We start from the raw sequence: 16,542 nt of genomic DNA, 5'->3' as shown, positions 1-16,542 counted from the left end.
CTACCTTTTTATGGCTAAATTTACGTTTTGGAGGCATTTCAGTCTCTATTCAATCACTGCAAGGTATTTTTGGTAGATTCAGGAAGTTCTAGTAGAGAACTATCTCTGGTAAAAATCTGGTTATTGTAGTGCAGTAGTGCATTTTGGGTAAACAGATAATGTTTGCACATGTATTGTTGATATTGGGTGTATGTACATGTACTCTGGTCAGATTTGGTGACATACAGGTTGTTCTCAAATACCACTACAACAGAAGATAATACTGTGTTAGAGGTTGCATATAAAAGTTGTATGTTTGTAGGTCTCTGATTGTTGCACGCTAATATGTTTGATGAACTCAATCAGATTGTTAGTAAGAAGATAGACAAGAACAAACTCCATGCCTGAAAGTTTAGAATGGCCAATTTCCTGATGGGTAAAGAATTTTGGGACTCTATCGAAGGAGATAATGAGGAGCCTCCAGAGTGAAGAGAATGTCACTCCAACAGATATAAAGGCATTCAAGTGCTGAAACCATAGTGCAAGGATAGTCATGTATTGGCTTTAGATCAGTGCCATTGACACAATGATAGGACACATACAAGATTCCAACACTCTATCAGTTGCATGCTAGAACCTAGTGCAGATGTTCTAAACCAATACAAAGGCAAGAAAACTACAGTTAAAACAAGAGCTGCATATTGTTGAAAAGAAAACCATTTCTATCAAATGAGTATTCTTTAAAGATCAAGGGCATTGTTGAATCTTGGGTCTATCAATGTATCAGTGTGGAAGATGATGATTTAGTGAGTTTTTGTTTGAATGAGCTTGGTGAGGAGTACAAGCCATTCAAGACCTCCATTGCAGTTAGACAGAATGTTCCCAAGTTTCGAGGCTTGGTGTCTATGCTAATCATAGAAGAAAAGTATCTAGGTGGTGAGGACTCTTAAAACAAGAACACATTAGGGCACGCTTTCTACTTTAATTCACGTAGAGGTAGAGGTAGAGGTTGTGGTTGAGTCCAAGGTGGTGGCCAACAAGGAAACTAGAATTTTGGACAACAACAATCCAATGATTCGCAAACAACAATCATACATAGGTGGAAGAGGCTATCTAGAGGCAGGGGAGCCAAAGAGTCCAAGGTGGTTTGCCACAATAATGGCCTTCTATGCAATTTTCACTCTAATTTCTTTGCCAATGGATTGCTTTAAAAAGGAGAATAACATTAAAAATGGAAAGTTACAACAAGGTAACTACACATCATCTAATAAGAAAAGTGGTGATAACAGAAGTGTGAGCAGTTGTTTGTGATGCAGCACATGCTCAGTTCCACAACAAGAGATATGTCAAGATCTTAAGACATATGGTATGTGGATTCTAGCACCTTTAACCACATGACCAGTCATGGTGATTGGTTTAGAGACATGGTGAGTGGTTTAGAGACATGTAGAAAATGGAAAAAACAGGTTATATAGAAATAGGTGATGATACTGCGTATCCCATTGTGCATGTTCGTAAAGTGTCATTGTCTATGTGCAAGATGGTGAAATGAAAATGTACTTCATGTTTCAAATATTATAAAGAACCTGGATTCAAATATTACAAAGAACCTGGTTTCTATTGGAGACACATGGTTGAGCAAGGTCTGCAATTGATCTTTAGTCCTCAAGGATGTTGTGGAAGACTTAAAAATTGGTCTCGCTTGGTTGCAAAGGGTAGACACATGCAGATATTGGCTTATGGCACAAGCCCATTGGTTATGTGAATATAAAATGGGGCTGAAGTCTATGCAAGCCCAAAATATTATTGCAGAAGTTTAAGGTTCATGGTAGGCATAAAGTATGTGAAGCATGTCAACTTGGTAATAAGTAGGCCAAACATGCTTTCCAACACAAAAATCATATCAGTTGAAGGCCATTAGATGTTATACATTCAGATGTAAGGGGACCTGAACTACATTCAGATGTAAGGGGACCTGAACTACATTCATTGATGACCACGCTATGAAATTTTAGGTTTACTTCATGAAGGAGAAAAGTGAGGTGTTTTCTCAGTTTTAGAGATTTAAAGTCTTGGTCAAGAAGGAAAAAGGCATGAAAATAAAAAGGTAGAGATCAGATGGTGAGGGAGAGTATTTCTCTAATGAGTTAAACAATTTCTTGAGAAAGGAGGGAACCAAAAGACATTTTACATGCAAGTACACTCTTCAAAAAGAATGGTATTATAGAAAGAAACAATAGACACATTCCAGAAGTGGCACATACCTTGATGGTTGAAAAGAATATGCCACATTCTTTTTGGGCAAAAGCAGTAGAAACTACTATGTACATTATAAGCAAGACACCCACTCAAGCTATTCATGGTATGATGCTTAAACATAAGTCTGCTCTGGCATAAAACTGGATGTGTCTCACTTGAAAGTGTTGGGTGTATTTCATATGTGCATCTAATGAATTAAGAACAAAGTTAGATCCAAAGGTAGAGAAATTCATCTTTATTGGTTATGCTTTGAAGAAGAAAGGTTGTAGATGTTAGAACCTACCACTCGTGAGATGCGAGTAAGCAGAGATGTTTTCTTTGACGAAAGATAAGTAGCTAGTATACACCAACGACTCGGTGAATGTAACAAAAGATGTAGATGTAAGAAGCGCTAATGTTGCACCACATGTAGAGTAGCAAATCACAGGTGCTTTTGTTTTAGTGGACCTAGAGAGTCCTCTAACAGTGGATCCAATGTTGGTCTATGGTCAAGAAGGTTGAGGGGACATATGTAGGTACATATGTATCATGCAAAGAAAAGGAAACTGAAGATTAACTTTTTGTGCCTAATTTGTTAGCATGTCTTTTATATGTGGATGGTGACTCTAGTGGCTCTGACCAGAGCCTTGATGAAGAGCTTGGCATTCCATCTATGGTTACTCTTGGTGTAAGGAGAACCATGGCTATTTTGAGGATATCTCGTAGTGATCCAGGTGTACGTAGGTCTACGAGGGTTAGGTACCTTGTTGACATGTTGAGATATGATGGATATACAGCCCATGTTATGCTTATATGATTAAAGAAATATAGGAGTTGGAGCCCACTTGTTTTGAGTAGGCACTTGAAAATAAGAAATGGCAAGATGCCATGAATGAGGAGATGGAAACATTGGATGCAAATGCAGCATGGGAGTTAGTGAATTTGCCTAAGGAAAAGAAGGCAATTTAATGTAAGTGTGTGTAGGTCAAGCATAACGCTGATGGTTCACTGAGAAGGTATAAGGCACAAGATTGGTTATCAAGGGCTATGCATAGATGTATGGCATTGACTATGAGAATACATTCAACTCGGTTGCAAGAATGGCAACCGTGAGAGCTATCATTGCTATGGCTACAATAAAGGTTTGGTATTTACATCAGATGGATGTAAAGAATGCCTTCTTGCATGGTGATTTGCAAGACAAAGTAAAGAATGCCTTCTTGCATGGTGATTTGCAAGACAAAGTATACATGACACAGCAACCAAGTTATGAGATTGATGCACACTCAGATTTTGTGTTCATGTTATGCAAAGCCTTCTTGTATGGCTTGAACTAGGCACTCAGAGCATGGTCAAACAAGATCGGGGAGTATCTTGTTACCATTAGATTGTAGATATCCAATGTAGATTTTTCACTTTATGTGAAAAAGACATATAAAGAGATCATGCTACTAGTCATTTATGTGGATGACTTGATTATCACTGGTGATAGTGATACTGACATACATGATGTCAAGAAGCTTTTGAAGAAAAAATTTGAGATGAAGGATCTGGGTTAGCTGTGGTATTTCTTGGGCATAGAGGTGGTGAGATCACCTCATGGCATTTTGTTATTGTTGCAGAGAAAGTATGGCTTGGAAATGTTGCCCAAGTATGGATATAAGCCCATTTTAGTGCCATTAGAGCAAAACACAAAGCTTTCCCATGGATACATGTGAGCTTTTGGAGGACCCCACTTCATAGAGTCACATAGTAGGTAGCTCGATCTACATGACCATTACTAGGCCAAACTTAAGCTACAATGTTGGACTTGTGAGTCAGTTTATGCATGCCCAAATTTGGATGTGGCTAGATAGATTCTCATGTACATAAAGTCCATAGTTGATTATGCACTTTTCTATGAGGCTGGTATAGAGATACAACCACATGGGTACACAGATGCTAATTAGGCTAGCGCAGTGTTGTAGAAAGGAGACCTACCAGTGGTTTTATGTTTTCATTTGAGAGTGTTGCTATGAGTTGGAGAAGTAAGATGCAACTAACAATTGCCTTGTCAACTATAGAGGCAGAGTACAGGGGTGTTTTTCAGAAGCTACTTGGTGATATGGGTGAGTCTTGTCATTTATTGTGACAACATGGCCAGTAACCCAGTATACCATGCTAGAATGGGGTTTTATAGGTATCCGAGCAGAAAACCACGAGCGGAGAAGTCTGAGCGAGCCTTTTTGCAACATTTTTTAATGTATATTCATTCAAGGAATCATATTGGAACACTATTACGGTGGCATATTATGTTAAATACCAACTATATTTATTCAATTCTAACAATACAAACTTTCCATGTAAAGTATTTAAAGAAAATGTTAAAACAGGTCAAGGTCATTTGCAACCCCCCTAGAATGATATATTATCTTTCGGAACATTCATATTTTTAAATTCATTATTTTTTTTCTCTATTCTCCTCACACCCAAAGTAGACTGTTTCTCTAAGTTGGCCACTCATGTATGTGATTCCATCCATGAACAAGGTTTGAGCATATTGCATAAAACGTTTACTAGATGTGGAAGTTTTGCCCAATATAGTCCTAACCGAAAAAACATTAAATCCAGATCATGAATCTAGGATTCCACACTAAAAATTGTAACCCACAAGCGTAATTTAAATTTTGAATTTCAATGAACCAATCCAACCAATAAATGTACGTGTGCACTTCAGCTTGCTCATCTATATGTAAGCTGCCGAGTGATATTTTACAAACCACATGCAACAAGTTTACCAGATATGCAGGTAATATAACAAGTAAGAGTGACAACATATGAAGGAGAAGGAATGCATATCATAGAATCTTACATTAAATAATAATGCCAACCAACAAAATAGAAGCTCAAGATTGTTTCCAAAATCCAAAACAATATGTACCTCCAATGTAGATTTTACTTGCGCATTAATAAACTAGAGTGCACCCAAAAAAAGTTTTCTAAACTATTGTCTCATACGCATAATGTCACAAAATTTCAGAATCAAAATGATAGCAAAAAATAAATATCGTGTATGTGAGATAGCACCAATGTCTAGTAGACCATAAAGTATAACCATAAACTAATTCTCATCAGCGGAGTCATCCACAAATAAAGTCCGTCGTCTCCTCTTCTCCCTCAACTCATAGTTATATGATTTGTCGTTCCTTTCCATGTGCATGGCCATACTCTCTGCGTAAGTTGGCAATTCACTTCAAAATGAAACTCTTGAACTCCCTTACATGTGTAAATGAAAGGTATTCATTCAAAATAAAGAACAACATTTTTTACTCACTAGTCCAATGGCACAGCAACATTGATTTCTTCCTCCTTGGCATCGACGTCCATGAGCATATGCTGCTGTGTAGACGATCCCACACCTACATAAATAGCATCCACCACTCCTAGAAGTAGTCCAGTACATATCTCTGGGTCATTGTCTATTGCCAAGCAAGGGCAACTAGAGTGGAGTGCAGCCCTCAATCCTGGTCCTGTCCCTGCCCCCATCTCAAGAATGGAACCATTTGGAGGACACAACATCTCCAAGAACATAAGTATGAATGCAGAACTCTTCTCAAGAGATCCACGCCATGCACCTCCCTTGCCAACTCTTTTGGAATGATGGACTAAAGGCAAGTAATGTGGAAGCAAGTTGCCATCTAAACTCGTCTTCCATCATGGAGGCCACACCCTTTGCTAATTGCATGTTAAATGTGGGTCTTTGTCCTATCTTCCTCATAGCCATAGCATGGAAAACATAAGACTAAAGTTAATTAAAAAATGTTTAATAAGTTTATCTACTAAAAAAGGAGATTTAAAACAAATGTTTCTCATCTCTTTTTAGAGGTAGAGAAGTGAGAACAAGAAGAAGAATAAAAGATTAAGAAGAGGTGAGTCAATTTCTATGTGATTTATGATACAGAAGTAGAAGCAAACATACATTTGAAGACTCACCTTCACACCAATCCCAAGTGTGTCTAAAATGCCTTGAGGTTCCATGCTTTGTACTATCCATCTGCTTGAAACAAAACAATATGTACCAGAATCAGACCCTAGCCTATAACCCGCCGCAAGACTTCATGAAGTGTTCAACACAAATAAATTTACCTGCAAGCCACCTCCATTTTTAATCTTACTGCATAGCGCTCCACAGTAGGCAGAGTAGATGGAGAACAGAAAACCAATGTCCACCCATTGTCATCCATCATAGCTACAGCAATGGCCAAGGAAGAGGAGATATGATCTTCTGTGATAACATTCCAAGGTGGAACCTCTCCTTTACCACCTGTAGCATACCCTGTGGGAAGATCCACAATGCAATAGTCCACACTCCATGTGCATTGTTTAGAGTTTCGTTTCTTCCCTTGTTGGTGTAGAAGTGCAAAAAAATCGCGTAATTCTTGATATCCATCTGCAAGCTGTGATTGCACTATCTCTTTGCCCAATTTGATATAGTCAAACTCCCATACCTTTACCCAACTCCTAGGTATGAGGGGATGTTTCCAACGTGGTAAAAAAGACAGTGGAACCCAAATAAATTCAATGGAGAAAGGCTTTCTCACTATCCCAGAGTCATTAACTTCCAGAGTATGCTGCAAACATAATGCATATCAAATGACAATACTAGACTAAAAGGAATTGGAAAACCTCAACAAAGATTTTGCAGCTTACCATCTCCATCCAAGTCGGTATTCTTCCTTCTCCCTAGTTTTGCAGAATCAGGATTCCCTATATTTTCCTTTTGTTTCTCCACCAACATCTTTTGTTGCTCCTCCAGATTTTTACGCTGCTCCTCCGTCATGTCTCTAGAGGATCTAGAATCAGATTTACATTGACCTTTCGAATGCCTTATCAAGAAACCCATGGAGCAAGTCAATCACAAAAAACTAGTTAAGAACAAGAGGCACATAAATAACCAACATGAGAAATATACCTCTAGCATTAATGTCTCCTCCTCCACACACTTTCCACTACTCATCTCTATCCACCATGGACAATGCTTTCTCTCCCACACACTTTCCACTACTCATCTCTATCCACCATGGACAATGCTTTCTCTCCCACTCTGAAAGCCTTATACTTCCTTTTGCAGTCATGTCCTCACGAAAGACTTTATGTGTGTACATGCAATATGTAAGAGGATTGAGCATTGTCCATGCCTTGCAAATAGATGGAATGGTCTGTATCTTTTTTGTTTCTAGCAAATGAAGAATAAACCTATTCAAAACCCAGGCAGTTGAAAGCATAAGAACACTATGAAATAGAAATTCAAGAATAAGGCAATGAAAGATGAATGCTTACCTATAAACAACTCTTCTGCTTGCATTCACAAGGTCAACTTGTTTTGCAGGCACGGTAGCCACAGACATGAAGGATGCAAAAGGCTCATACAAATCACTCCGATGTCTTGCCACAATATCCTCAAAATATTCGCATAGTGTAGGATGCTCTGGCAACTCCAAAGGAGAAACACCAACAAAGGAAGCTTGAGCCTGTGACAACAACCTATGACACTCTTCAAGAACTTGGTCCATAAAAACTTCCTTTGCAAGCCACCCAATGAAGGCATGGTCACTTGATGGCATTCCATAACTATTCTTCAAATTCAAATCAGACCCAAGTAAAGATAATAATGAAAGCTGCCTAGCCTTGCTGCAAGAAGCAATGGCCACTTGATACAACTTGTCTAGTGTAATTTTAGCGGTTGTGTCTTCATATGGCAAGGACCATAATTTGTGAAACCAATCTTTGCCATGTGCAGGATTTATTATTGACAAAGTCTCTGAAAACCACACAAAAGAAATTCAGCGTGACATTTGAAAGCAATGCATAGTAATACTAGACAAATGAAAATGCACACTCACCCTATGCACCTTTCTCATGTATGTTTGAGTGACTGTTCTTTTAATACCAGCTATTTTAACAACTCTTTCATCTTTATCCATTCCAAGAGGCAGCTTCTTACAAGCTGCTTCAAAATCAGATTTCCACTTGCCCTACAAAAGCAAGTATGCAGCAAAGCTATAATTCAAACTATATAGAGGAAGTGATGAAGCAAAAGCAGAAGGAAAGAAAGCATGAGGTAGAAAGTATAAGAACTCACAGCATAAACCATGCGACCAAGAATAGCCTGTGTGAGGGGATACCAAACCCTTCTTCCTTGACCAATCTCCTTTTGCCGTACAACCTCAATATTTTTCTTTTCTTCTTCCGTGAAATCCTCTAGAAATACTTGCGCATCACAACTAACAAGTGTACTTGTATGATACAAGTAATCTTTAAGATTTGTTGTGACAATTGCCTCCTCATTCAATCTGGACAATGGAATCTATTTTAGCATTAAAGTTGAAAATAGAAATATGTTGTGACAATTGCCTCTTCATTCAATCTGGACAATGGAATCTATTTTAGCATTAAAGTTGAAAATAGAAATATGTTCTTGAAACAACTAGTGGAAGAAAGAAAGATGATACAAGTTAAACCTTTGTAAAGCTGCAATCAACCTCAACTCATTGTCAGGCTTTGGAGCTATAATATGTGCATGAATCCTGATATGCCTTGCCTTGTTATTAACAAAGACCTCCCCAATGCTCTCCATCCATGAGGCAGTTTGGACAATGGAATCTATTTTAGCATTAAAGTTGAAAATAGAAATATGTTCTTAAAACAACTAGTGGAAGAAAGAAAGATGATACTCACAAGTTAAACCTTTGTAAAGCTGCAATCAACCTCAACTCATTGTCAGGCTTTGGAGCTATAATATGTGCATGAATCCTGATATGCCTTGCCTTGTTATTAACAAAGACCTCCCCAATGCTCTCCATCCATGAGGCAGTTTGATGGTTTCCCTCCCACACATATAACATCTTGCAGGACAAGAATTCCCATGCAGGAGTCTGTTGAAGCTCATGCTCAAACTCATCATTCAAAGCATGCCAATGCTTATCCCCCCATGAAGCTCTTATCTCATTGTCCACCTCTTTGGTTGTCCCATCAGACATCCCAACTGAAATAATAAAGGACGCCTTTGTAGGGACATATCCCTCCATCTCAAATGCTCTCTTGAGAATGGAGAGGTCATTCCTAAGTTGTCTCACCTTAGGGTTAATAAGTAATCTGCACAAAGGGATACGGGGAGGTACCATTCCTCTATTGACAGTTATGGACTCAAGAAAATCACATATGATAGGAAATTGATGCCCGGTCGGGGCTTGATTTGAGCAATGCCTTGGACCTTAGTGACTCCTCAAAGGAGTTTGACATGCATCTCCCCCTATTCCGCTGGCGGAATAGGGGGAGATGCATGTCAAACTCCTTGGACCTTACATGCATCTCCCCCTATTTCGCCGGCAGAATAGGGGGAGATGCATGTCAAACTCCTTTGAGGAGTCACTAAGGTCCAAGGAGTTTGACATGCATCTCCCCCTATTCTGCCGGCGGAATAGGGGGAGATGCATGTCAAACTCCTTGGACAAAGACCTTTGAGTTCAAGCTCTTCGAAACCAGCTGCCAATCTTGCATATTGCACATGCCTCCAAAGATTTGTGTGGGTGTTGCTCCTTTCGACCATAGCTAAACTCCACAGAGAGTCCGTAGCCAATAGACTTTCTCTCTTAGCTCGCCTGTTGCACACTCCTCACTCCAGACTCCATAGCCATACTCTCTCTCTCTCCCCCACTCTGCCACTTGTGTGCGTCCCTTGCCAGCCCCCCCGTCCCTTTCTCTGCCTCCTTGATTGAAGGCTCGAGGCCTGCCCGAATAGATTCCTGCCCTTTCAAACTCTGATCAAGAAGATCATTCACCTCCTCAGCAGATGTAGATTTGGAGCTCCAAACAAACTGATCAAGAAGATGATTCACCTCCTCAGGTCAATCACAAGATGTGAGAGAGAGAAACACAAAGGAAGGGGACGGAGAGATCTGACAGCAAAAGCCATAGCTCTGCTGTGCTAGAGCCGTAGATTCCAGCTCCACAGAGGCCTCATCCTTTCAGTGAAGACTTAAAGAAGATCATCCCAGCAGATCATCTTTCTCCTCTGTTGGATGAATCCAACAAGATCATCTTTCTCCTCTGTTGGATGCATCCACTGTTGGATATCACAAGCACCGTTAGCCCGCCACCCTACTAAACATCAAAAGGAAGTCCTCGTTCACATAATCCGAAAAACACAGAAAAACAATGCCGAGATGACTCACATGATGACAAGGAATTAGGAGACGATGCAGAGAGCCCTGCGTTCAAGCTCTTCGTCCCTCCCCTCGCAATTAGAGCTTTCGTAGCAGCCTCTCCTTGTAAGCGCTTCCCACCTCCCCTCTCAGTTATGAGCTTTTCATAGTAGTCTCTCTATGAATCATCATGCCCTCAACTCTACTTGGTAATCTTTCATGAAGCAAAGTGGAAGTGAGCTTACAAGATCTGAGGACAAGATCTGAAGCATGGGCCAAAAGTAGAAGCAGTTCACGAACCAAAGCCAAGGAAGTAGCAAGAAGCCGGCATAGAAAAAGTTATGAGCCTGCGAGAGGACCGTCAATGGTAGGCCAGAGAGGCTCTTACACACAACGCTGTTTTTTGGACAGTGCAAACATCTTGGACACGGCTAATTTCGCTCATAAAATGGATGGCTAGAGTTTGATGAGAGTGCAGAGCTGCGCTTAGAGACCGTTTGCTGCAGTAGAAGACCACTTGTCGTAGCTTTGTCGTAGCTTTGGCGTGACGATATCGAATGGTGCATGTCGAGTAAATGCATGTCCACTCCATCATATGTACAAAAATGGGCGTTTCTTGAGGTTGATGGTTTCAAATCCAGTGCTCAAGCATGGACATTGTAGTCACATGCATGATTGGAACGTTATCTTTCTCACTCTGAAAAATGATTTATACCAAATTTTATAATTGTCTTAGATTAATTATCAATGCAAATGAATTTCATAATTTTTTCATAATTTGAAATAAAACATTTATCATATCAAAATATAATATTTAAACAAAAACAACGCAAGTCATACACTAAGTTTTGAGTCAATTTTATTTAAATGCAAAGTTCATAGATTTAAAAAATAACATATTCTACATCATTAGCTAAATATTCTACATCATTAGCTAACATATTCTATATCATTAGCTAAATATTCCTTAGTACTTATGCAGATGTATGTGATCAATCTTTCACATTGTCATCTATCTTTTGCAAAACATGCATTATAATATGTTTTTCAATCACCCCCTTAAAATTTAGAAGAATACATGCGTGTAAAAGTATATCCCATCCTTTCATTGGTGGCATACACTTTTCAAGATCGCGTTACTATATCACTACTCCACCACCTTTCACTACTCCATCACCTTTCATGGCATTTATAACTATACCAACACCTTTCATGAGTGCCATGCAATTTAAGAATTGTCATCATACTGAATCACTACTCTAGCACTTGCCTCCAAGTTTCATAGCTCTGTTCGCACCTGCCTCCATGTTTAGCTTCAACCATCATTTTTTCTTGGGTAGCTCCACATAGCATTTGAGGTGCGTGTTTCACGTTCAATACTACCTCGACCACTTACTTTTGTGAGCTGCAATCGTTCTTGTTCTTTTGCTTTGGCACCATTGAACTTCCCTGGCATGTGAGGTATCTCCACCTTCAAAAACTTTCCTTTCCTTTTTCAGCATTATTTATGGGGCATCGGACGGTAGATACAATCCTTTAATGAAACCATAGTATCACTGATCATAATCCTCCAAAATATCAAGGCTTGAATTCTAATTTCCAATCATTCCTTCATCGGTGTACCTATGGCATCATTGGCAACTAGAACGCTCTCACCACCTATCCACTCAGGGGCCTTTTCATAGTTCCTAGCTCATAGTACGCAGTAGTATAATCACATAAGAAAATCCAGATGGACTCTTTGTTGAAGATCCGCAAGATCAACCAACAGATCCATATAAAAGAGCCATGGACTCATTCGTTGAGGACGAGCAAGGACAATCAACCAGATCCATGCCCGAGTTCAGAAAACAACTCTAACAACTTGTTCCATTTTGCTTCCTTGATGCACAAGTGGGTATCTTCGGCGACCCAGAGCCTGAGCACAGTATGGTCAGCACCCTCTAGGCTCCTTCGCAGTAGGTGACCTAGCACTTCACTCATAGGTCACTTCCTTGGTCCCTCATCCATCGTACTAGAAGCTCACCATTTAAATCGAACCAAGGCTGGTCAAGGCCTCGATCAACTGTGCTACCCGAGACATCCTCCGTTGACTCTCCGTCAACTGTTGCATTTTTATCACTTAGGTCTCCACCACAACCTCATTCACAAAATGGTCAAAATGCTTCCCCAACATTTTTGACATAAAACAGTCATTTAAAAATAGGTCATAAATAGAGTTTCTAACGAACTCTCATCTTTCCACATTATTCCACATCATTTCTCGTTATTCCACATTCTTCCAAGTCAATTCACTTTGCTTATTCCACATCTAGTCATATCTATTCCCATCATCCTTCATCCATTCTCATCCAATCATCTCATATTATATCTCATCACATCTCATGACATCCAATTACATCTATTCAGATCCTCATCACATCTCATCACATCTAATTACATCTATTCAGATCCTCATCACATCTCATCCATTCACATCTACCCATATCCACATCACATCACATCACATCCATTCACATCACATCTCATCCATTCACATCTACCCCGATCCACATCACATCACATCACATCCATTCACATCCACATCTCATTCATTCACATCCACCCCGATCCACATCACATCCATTCACATCACATCTCATCCATTCACATCTATCTTGATTCACATCACATCTCATCACATCCGTTCACATCACATCTCATCTATTCACGTCTTATCACATCATATTCACATTCATTTACATCTCATCATATCATATTCACATCACATCACATCCATTCAGATATCATCACATCACATTTACATCCATTCACATCTCATCGCATCCATTCACATCTCATCACATCCATTCATATATCATCACATCCACTCACATCTCATCACATCCATTCATATCTCATCACACCCATTCACATCTCATCACATCCACTCACATCTCATCAAATTCATTCATATCTCATCACACCCATTCAAATCTTATCACATCCACTCACATCTCATTACATTCATTCATATCTCATCACACCCATTCACATCCATCACATTTATTGCATCCACATCACATCACATACATTCCATCCACATCTATCCATATCTCATCACATCCATTCACATGTCATCTCATCACATCCATTCACATCTCATGTCATTCTCATTCACATCTCATCACATCTCATTCATATCTCATTCACATCTCATCACATTCACATCCACATCCATTTACATCCCATCACATCTCATCCATATCTCATCACATCCACTCACATCTTATCACATCTCCTCACATCACATTCACATATCACATTCACATCTTATCACATCCACATCCATTTACATCACATCACATCCACTCACATCTTATCACATCGCATTCACATTTAGTACCGTTTTCTACTTTCGATACCGATGGGACTTTTCTAAGTTTCTGCCAATTGCTTAGCTTAGTTAAAGATACTTTTTCTTCATGGATATTTTCATATTCTTTCTCAAATTTCTCAAGTGAAATATATTCAATATTCTTCTTTTTGAGTGAGATTCATGGGATTTACAAAAATCAATTCTACCCATATTTTCCAATAAAATTAATAATGCTCAAAATTCCACTTTGAATAAATACTCTTAATTTTAATTATGTCAAAAATTCATCTTTTACCATTTAATTACTTGGATCTCAATTATCATGGGAATTCCTCTTTTTGTATAAAAATAAATTTACTAAAATTTACTCTTTTCTCATAATCAACTAATTATGCATAATTACAAAAAAAATTATTTCTCATGAATATGATGAAAATTATTCTTTTTGCATAGGATGTCTAATCCTAGAATATGGTAGGAAGTCCTCTTTTAGCATTATGCATAAAAATAAGATATGTATTATTTTCTAAAAATTTTGCCATAGCTTTGCTCTGCTATTACTGATAATTCGTAATTTTTTTCTAAAGAACAAAAAGCTTGTAATAATGAAAATATGATAGTAGTTCCTCTTTTATGCTTAAAATCAAACTATGAATTTAAATCATAATTTTAACCATAATCATAAACTTAATTATGATTATCCCACTACATTAAGCTAATTTCGTTATTTCTCTTTTCTCAAATTGATAGGATAATCTATTTCTCATGTAGAATCAATCAAAGTAGTTTTTAAATACTTATAATTAATCTAAAAGAATTAACCATTATTTTGTTAACACAAAATCATAAAAATATCATTTTCTTAATCTCTAGCTTATCAAGCCTATAGTTTAGCTTTGAATTAAGAGACTGTCATTGAGAAGTATCCTTTTTCAAGGGATTTAGCCATAAAGATGGCTATTCTTTTAGAGAGAGAGATTTGCTTAAAGAAAGCATTACAAATAAGCATAAAGATTAACTTTCTTAAGCATTAAGACTTTAAGGGAAAGCTTGATTTGAATTAAAACAATTATTTAGAAAGCTTCTCTAGCTTGAGAGGGGTTGAGAAGAAGAAAGTCATTGAGAAAAATTAGAAAAAACCATAAAATTTGATTTTACCTCCAAGTTTATCTTGATTCTCTATTTAGCAGCAGTGAAGCCCCCAACAAATCGATTGGTCCACCAAGAAGAGAAGAGAAACTCCAAGAGTTATTGTAGAGAGAGAGAGAGCTCCAAGCTCCAAAGAGAGAGGAAAATTTAAGGGATAATAGAAAATATGATTATTTTAATATAATACTAGCATAGTATAGCTCCAATATTTTTTTTACAAACGCTTGAGGGTCTATTTATAGATAAGGGAGGCCATTAACCAAGTCCAACTGGGTTCTAAAATTTTCCAAGTTCTGTAAGATCCCTGTCCCCACCGCGCAACAATTTCAGGGGTGCTAGCAGGCAGAAGTAGCACTTCTTGCATGGGGAAGGGTCCCACACTCGGGGCCTCGCCCACGGATATCTGGACAAGAGACTAATCTATCGGTTTTTCCAAAATCGAACCCGAAAAAACTTCCTTTGCCCGGAAAGCACGGGAAATTCCACCAGGATAACTTTTCCCTAACGTAGTCAAAAGCCTTAATTAACTGAACTGATCTGACCAAACTCGTAAGTTCCATAGTCAGATCAAGGGACAGATTGCACTTGGATCATAGAGACCAGCGCTTTTTTCCTCATCGAGAGGCACACTCGTTGATTCTTTTTCTATAGAATAATTTTTGTCAGGGATTTACTTCATCTATCGAACTAAATAGAAATTGAGTCTCGATTTACGGATCCATCAGTCCAGCCTAACCCCATCCCCAGTCCCATGGGTTAGCCAACCGCCCAACCATTGTAGTGATGGGATCCAATATGGAATTTTGTTAGGTTTTGTCTCGGGTACCACAGAAAAGAGTTCCCAGGCCCCCTAGCCGGATTTTCAAGCAAATTTAACTCCAGTCACACCACTTACACACCCAATATGAAATTACCTTTTTCCTAGATTCAAATGTATTTAATTCGGTCATTTAATGAAATCAGATCATAAACTTCCAAGTATCCGGTTGAATCTTAATTTCCAATCATTCCTTCATCGGAGTATCTATGGCATCATTTTCTAAGACAGAGAGGGAAGAGTAGTAACATATGATTAGTCATACCTCTTTGTGGAGGTGTTAAATGATTTGTCTCTCTTAGAAGGGGCATGTGCTTTAACAAATAGGTACACTCTTTGAAGGAAGACATAAGGTTTGTGTTACTTTGAAGAAATAGGTACACTATTTGAAGAAATGAACACAGAGTCTACTTTTACCCAAATCAAGCAAGAGCAGACTGCAAAAAACACTCCTCATTAGGTAGGTGTTTGGATTTCACGCAAAAACTAAGGAGCAATGAATGAGTGAATAAATATCTGCAATAAAATAACTTTTCTTGGACCACACACAGCACCAAAGTTCATCTTCTAGTTCTCAAGTTTACATGCTCCGTCTAAGCCATGTCTCATGACAATAGAGGTAGCCACGAGGTGATGAAGGAAAGATTTTGTGGGTGGACCAAAACCAAAACTTCGTGCATTTCTATTTTAGAAACAACATCTATGGAAATCAAACTATGACTTTATTGTTGTTGGGTGTTTTTGAGGTGCACACATACCTTGAACACCAATTGAGAGAGGATTGCCATGGGAAGCTTCAGCCATTTAGATTTGTTAGG

At 38.6% G+C, this 16,542-nt stretch overlaps 1 protein-coding gene across 1 annotated transcript; it reads right to left on the bottom strand.

Annotated features, from left to right (window-relative positions):
• Positions 1 to 5,232: 5,232 nt before the first annotated feature.
• On the bottom strand, positions 5,233 to 8,840 carry LOC147608432 (uncharacterized). The gene is made up of 9 exons (XM_086789436.1): positions 8,709 to 8,840; positions 8,339 to 8,549; positions 8,100 to 8,231; positions 7,537 to 8,015; positions 7,395 to 7,452; positions 6,343 to 6,827; positions 6,190 to 6,250; positions 5,531 to 5,998; positions 5,233 to 5,447 (listed from the first exon to the last, which is right to left on the bottom strand). Exons 1-8 carry the CDS (start codon positions 8,831 to 8,833, stop codon positions 5,810 to 5,812), a joined length of 1,740 nt encoding a protein of 579 aa, XP_086645562.1. The 5' UTR covers positions 8,834 to 8,840; the 3' UTR covers positions 5,233 to 5,447; positions 5,531 to 5,809.
• Positions 8,841 to 16,542: the final 7,702 nt, after the last annotated feature.

Source organism: Cibotium barometz, chromosome 53 (assembly GCF_041138505.1).
Source record: "Cibotium barometz isolate CiBa-2024 chromosome 53, ASM4113850v1, whole genome shotgun sequence".
NCBI classification, from domain to species: domain Eukaryota; kingdom Viridiplantae; phylum Streptophyta; class Polypodiopsida; order Cyatheales; family Cibotiaceae; genus Cibotium; species Cibotium barometz.
Note: the sequence above shows the minus strand (reverse complement) of the source record. Positions and strands in the feature narration are given on the sequence as shown.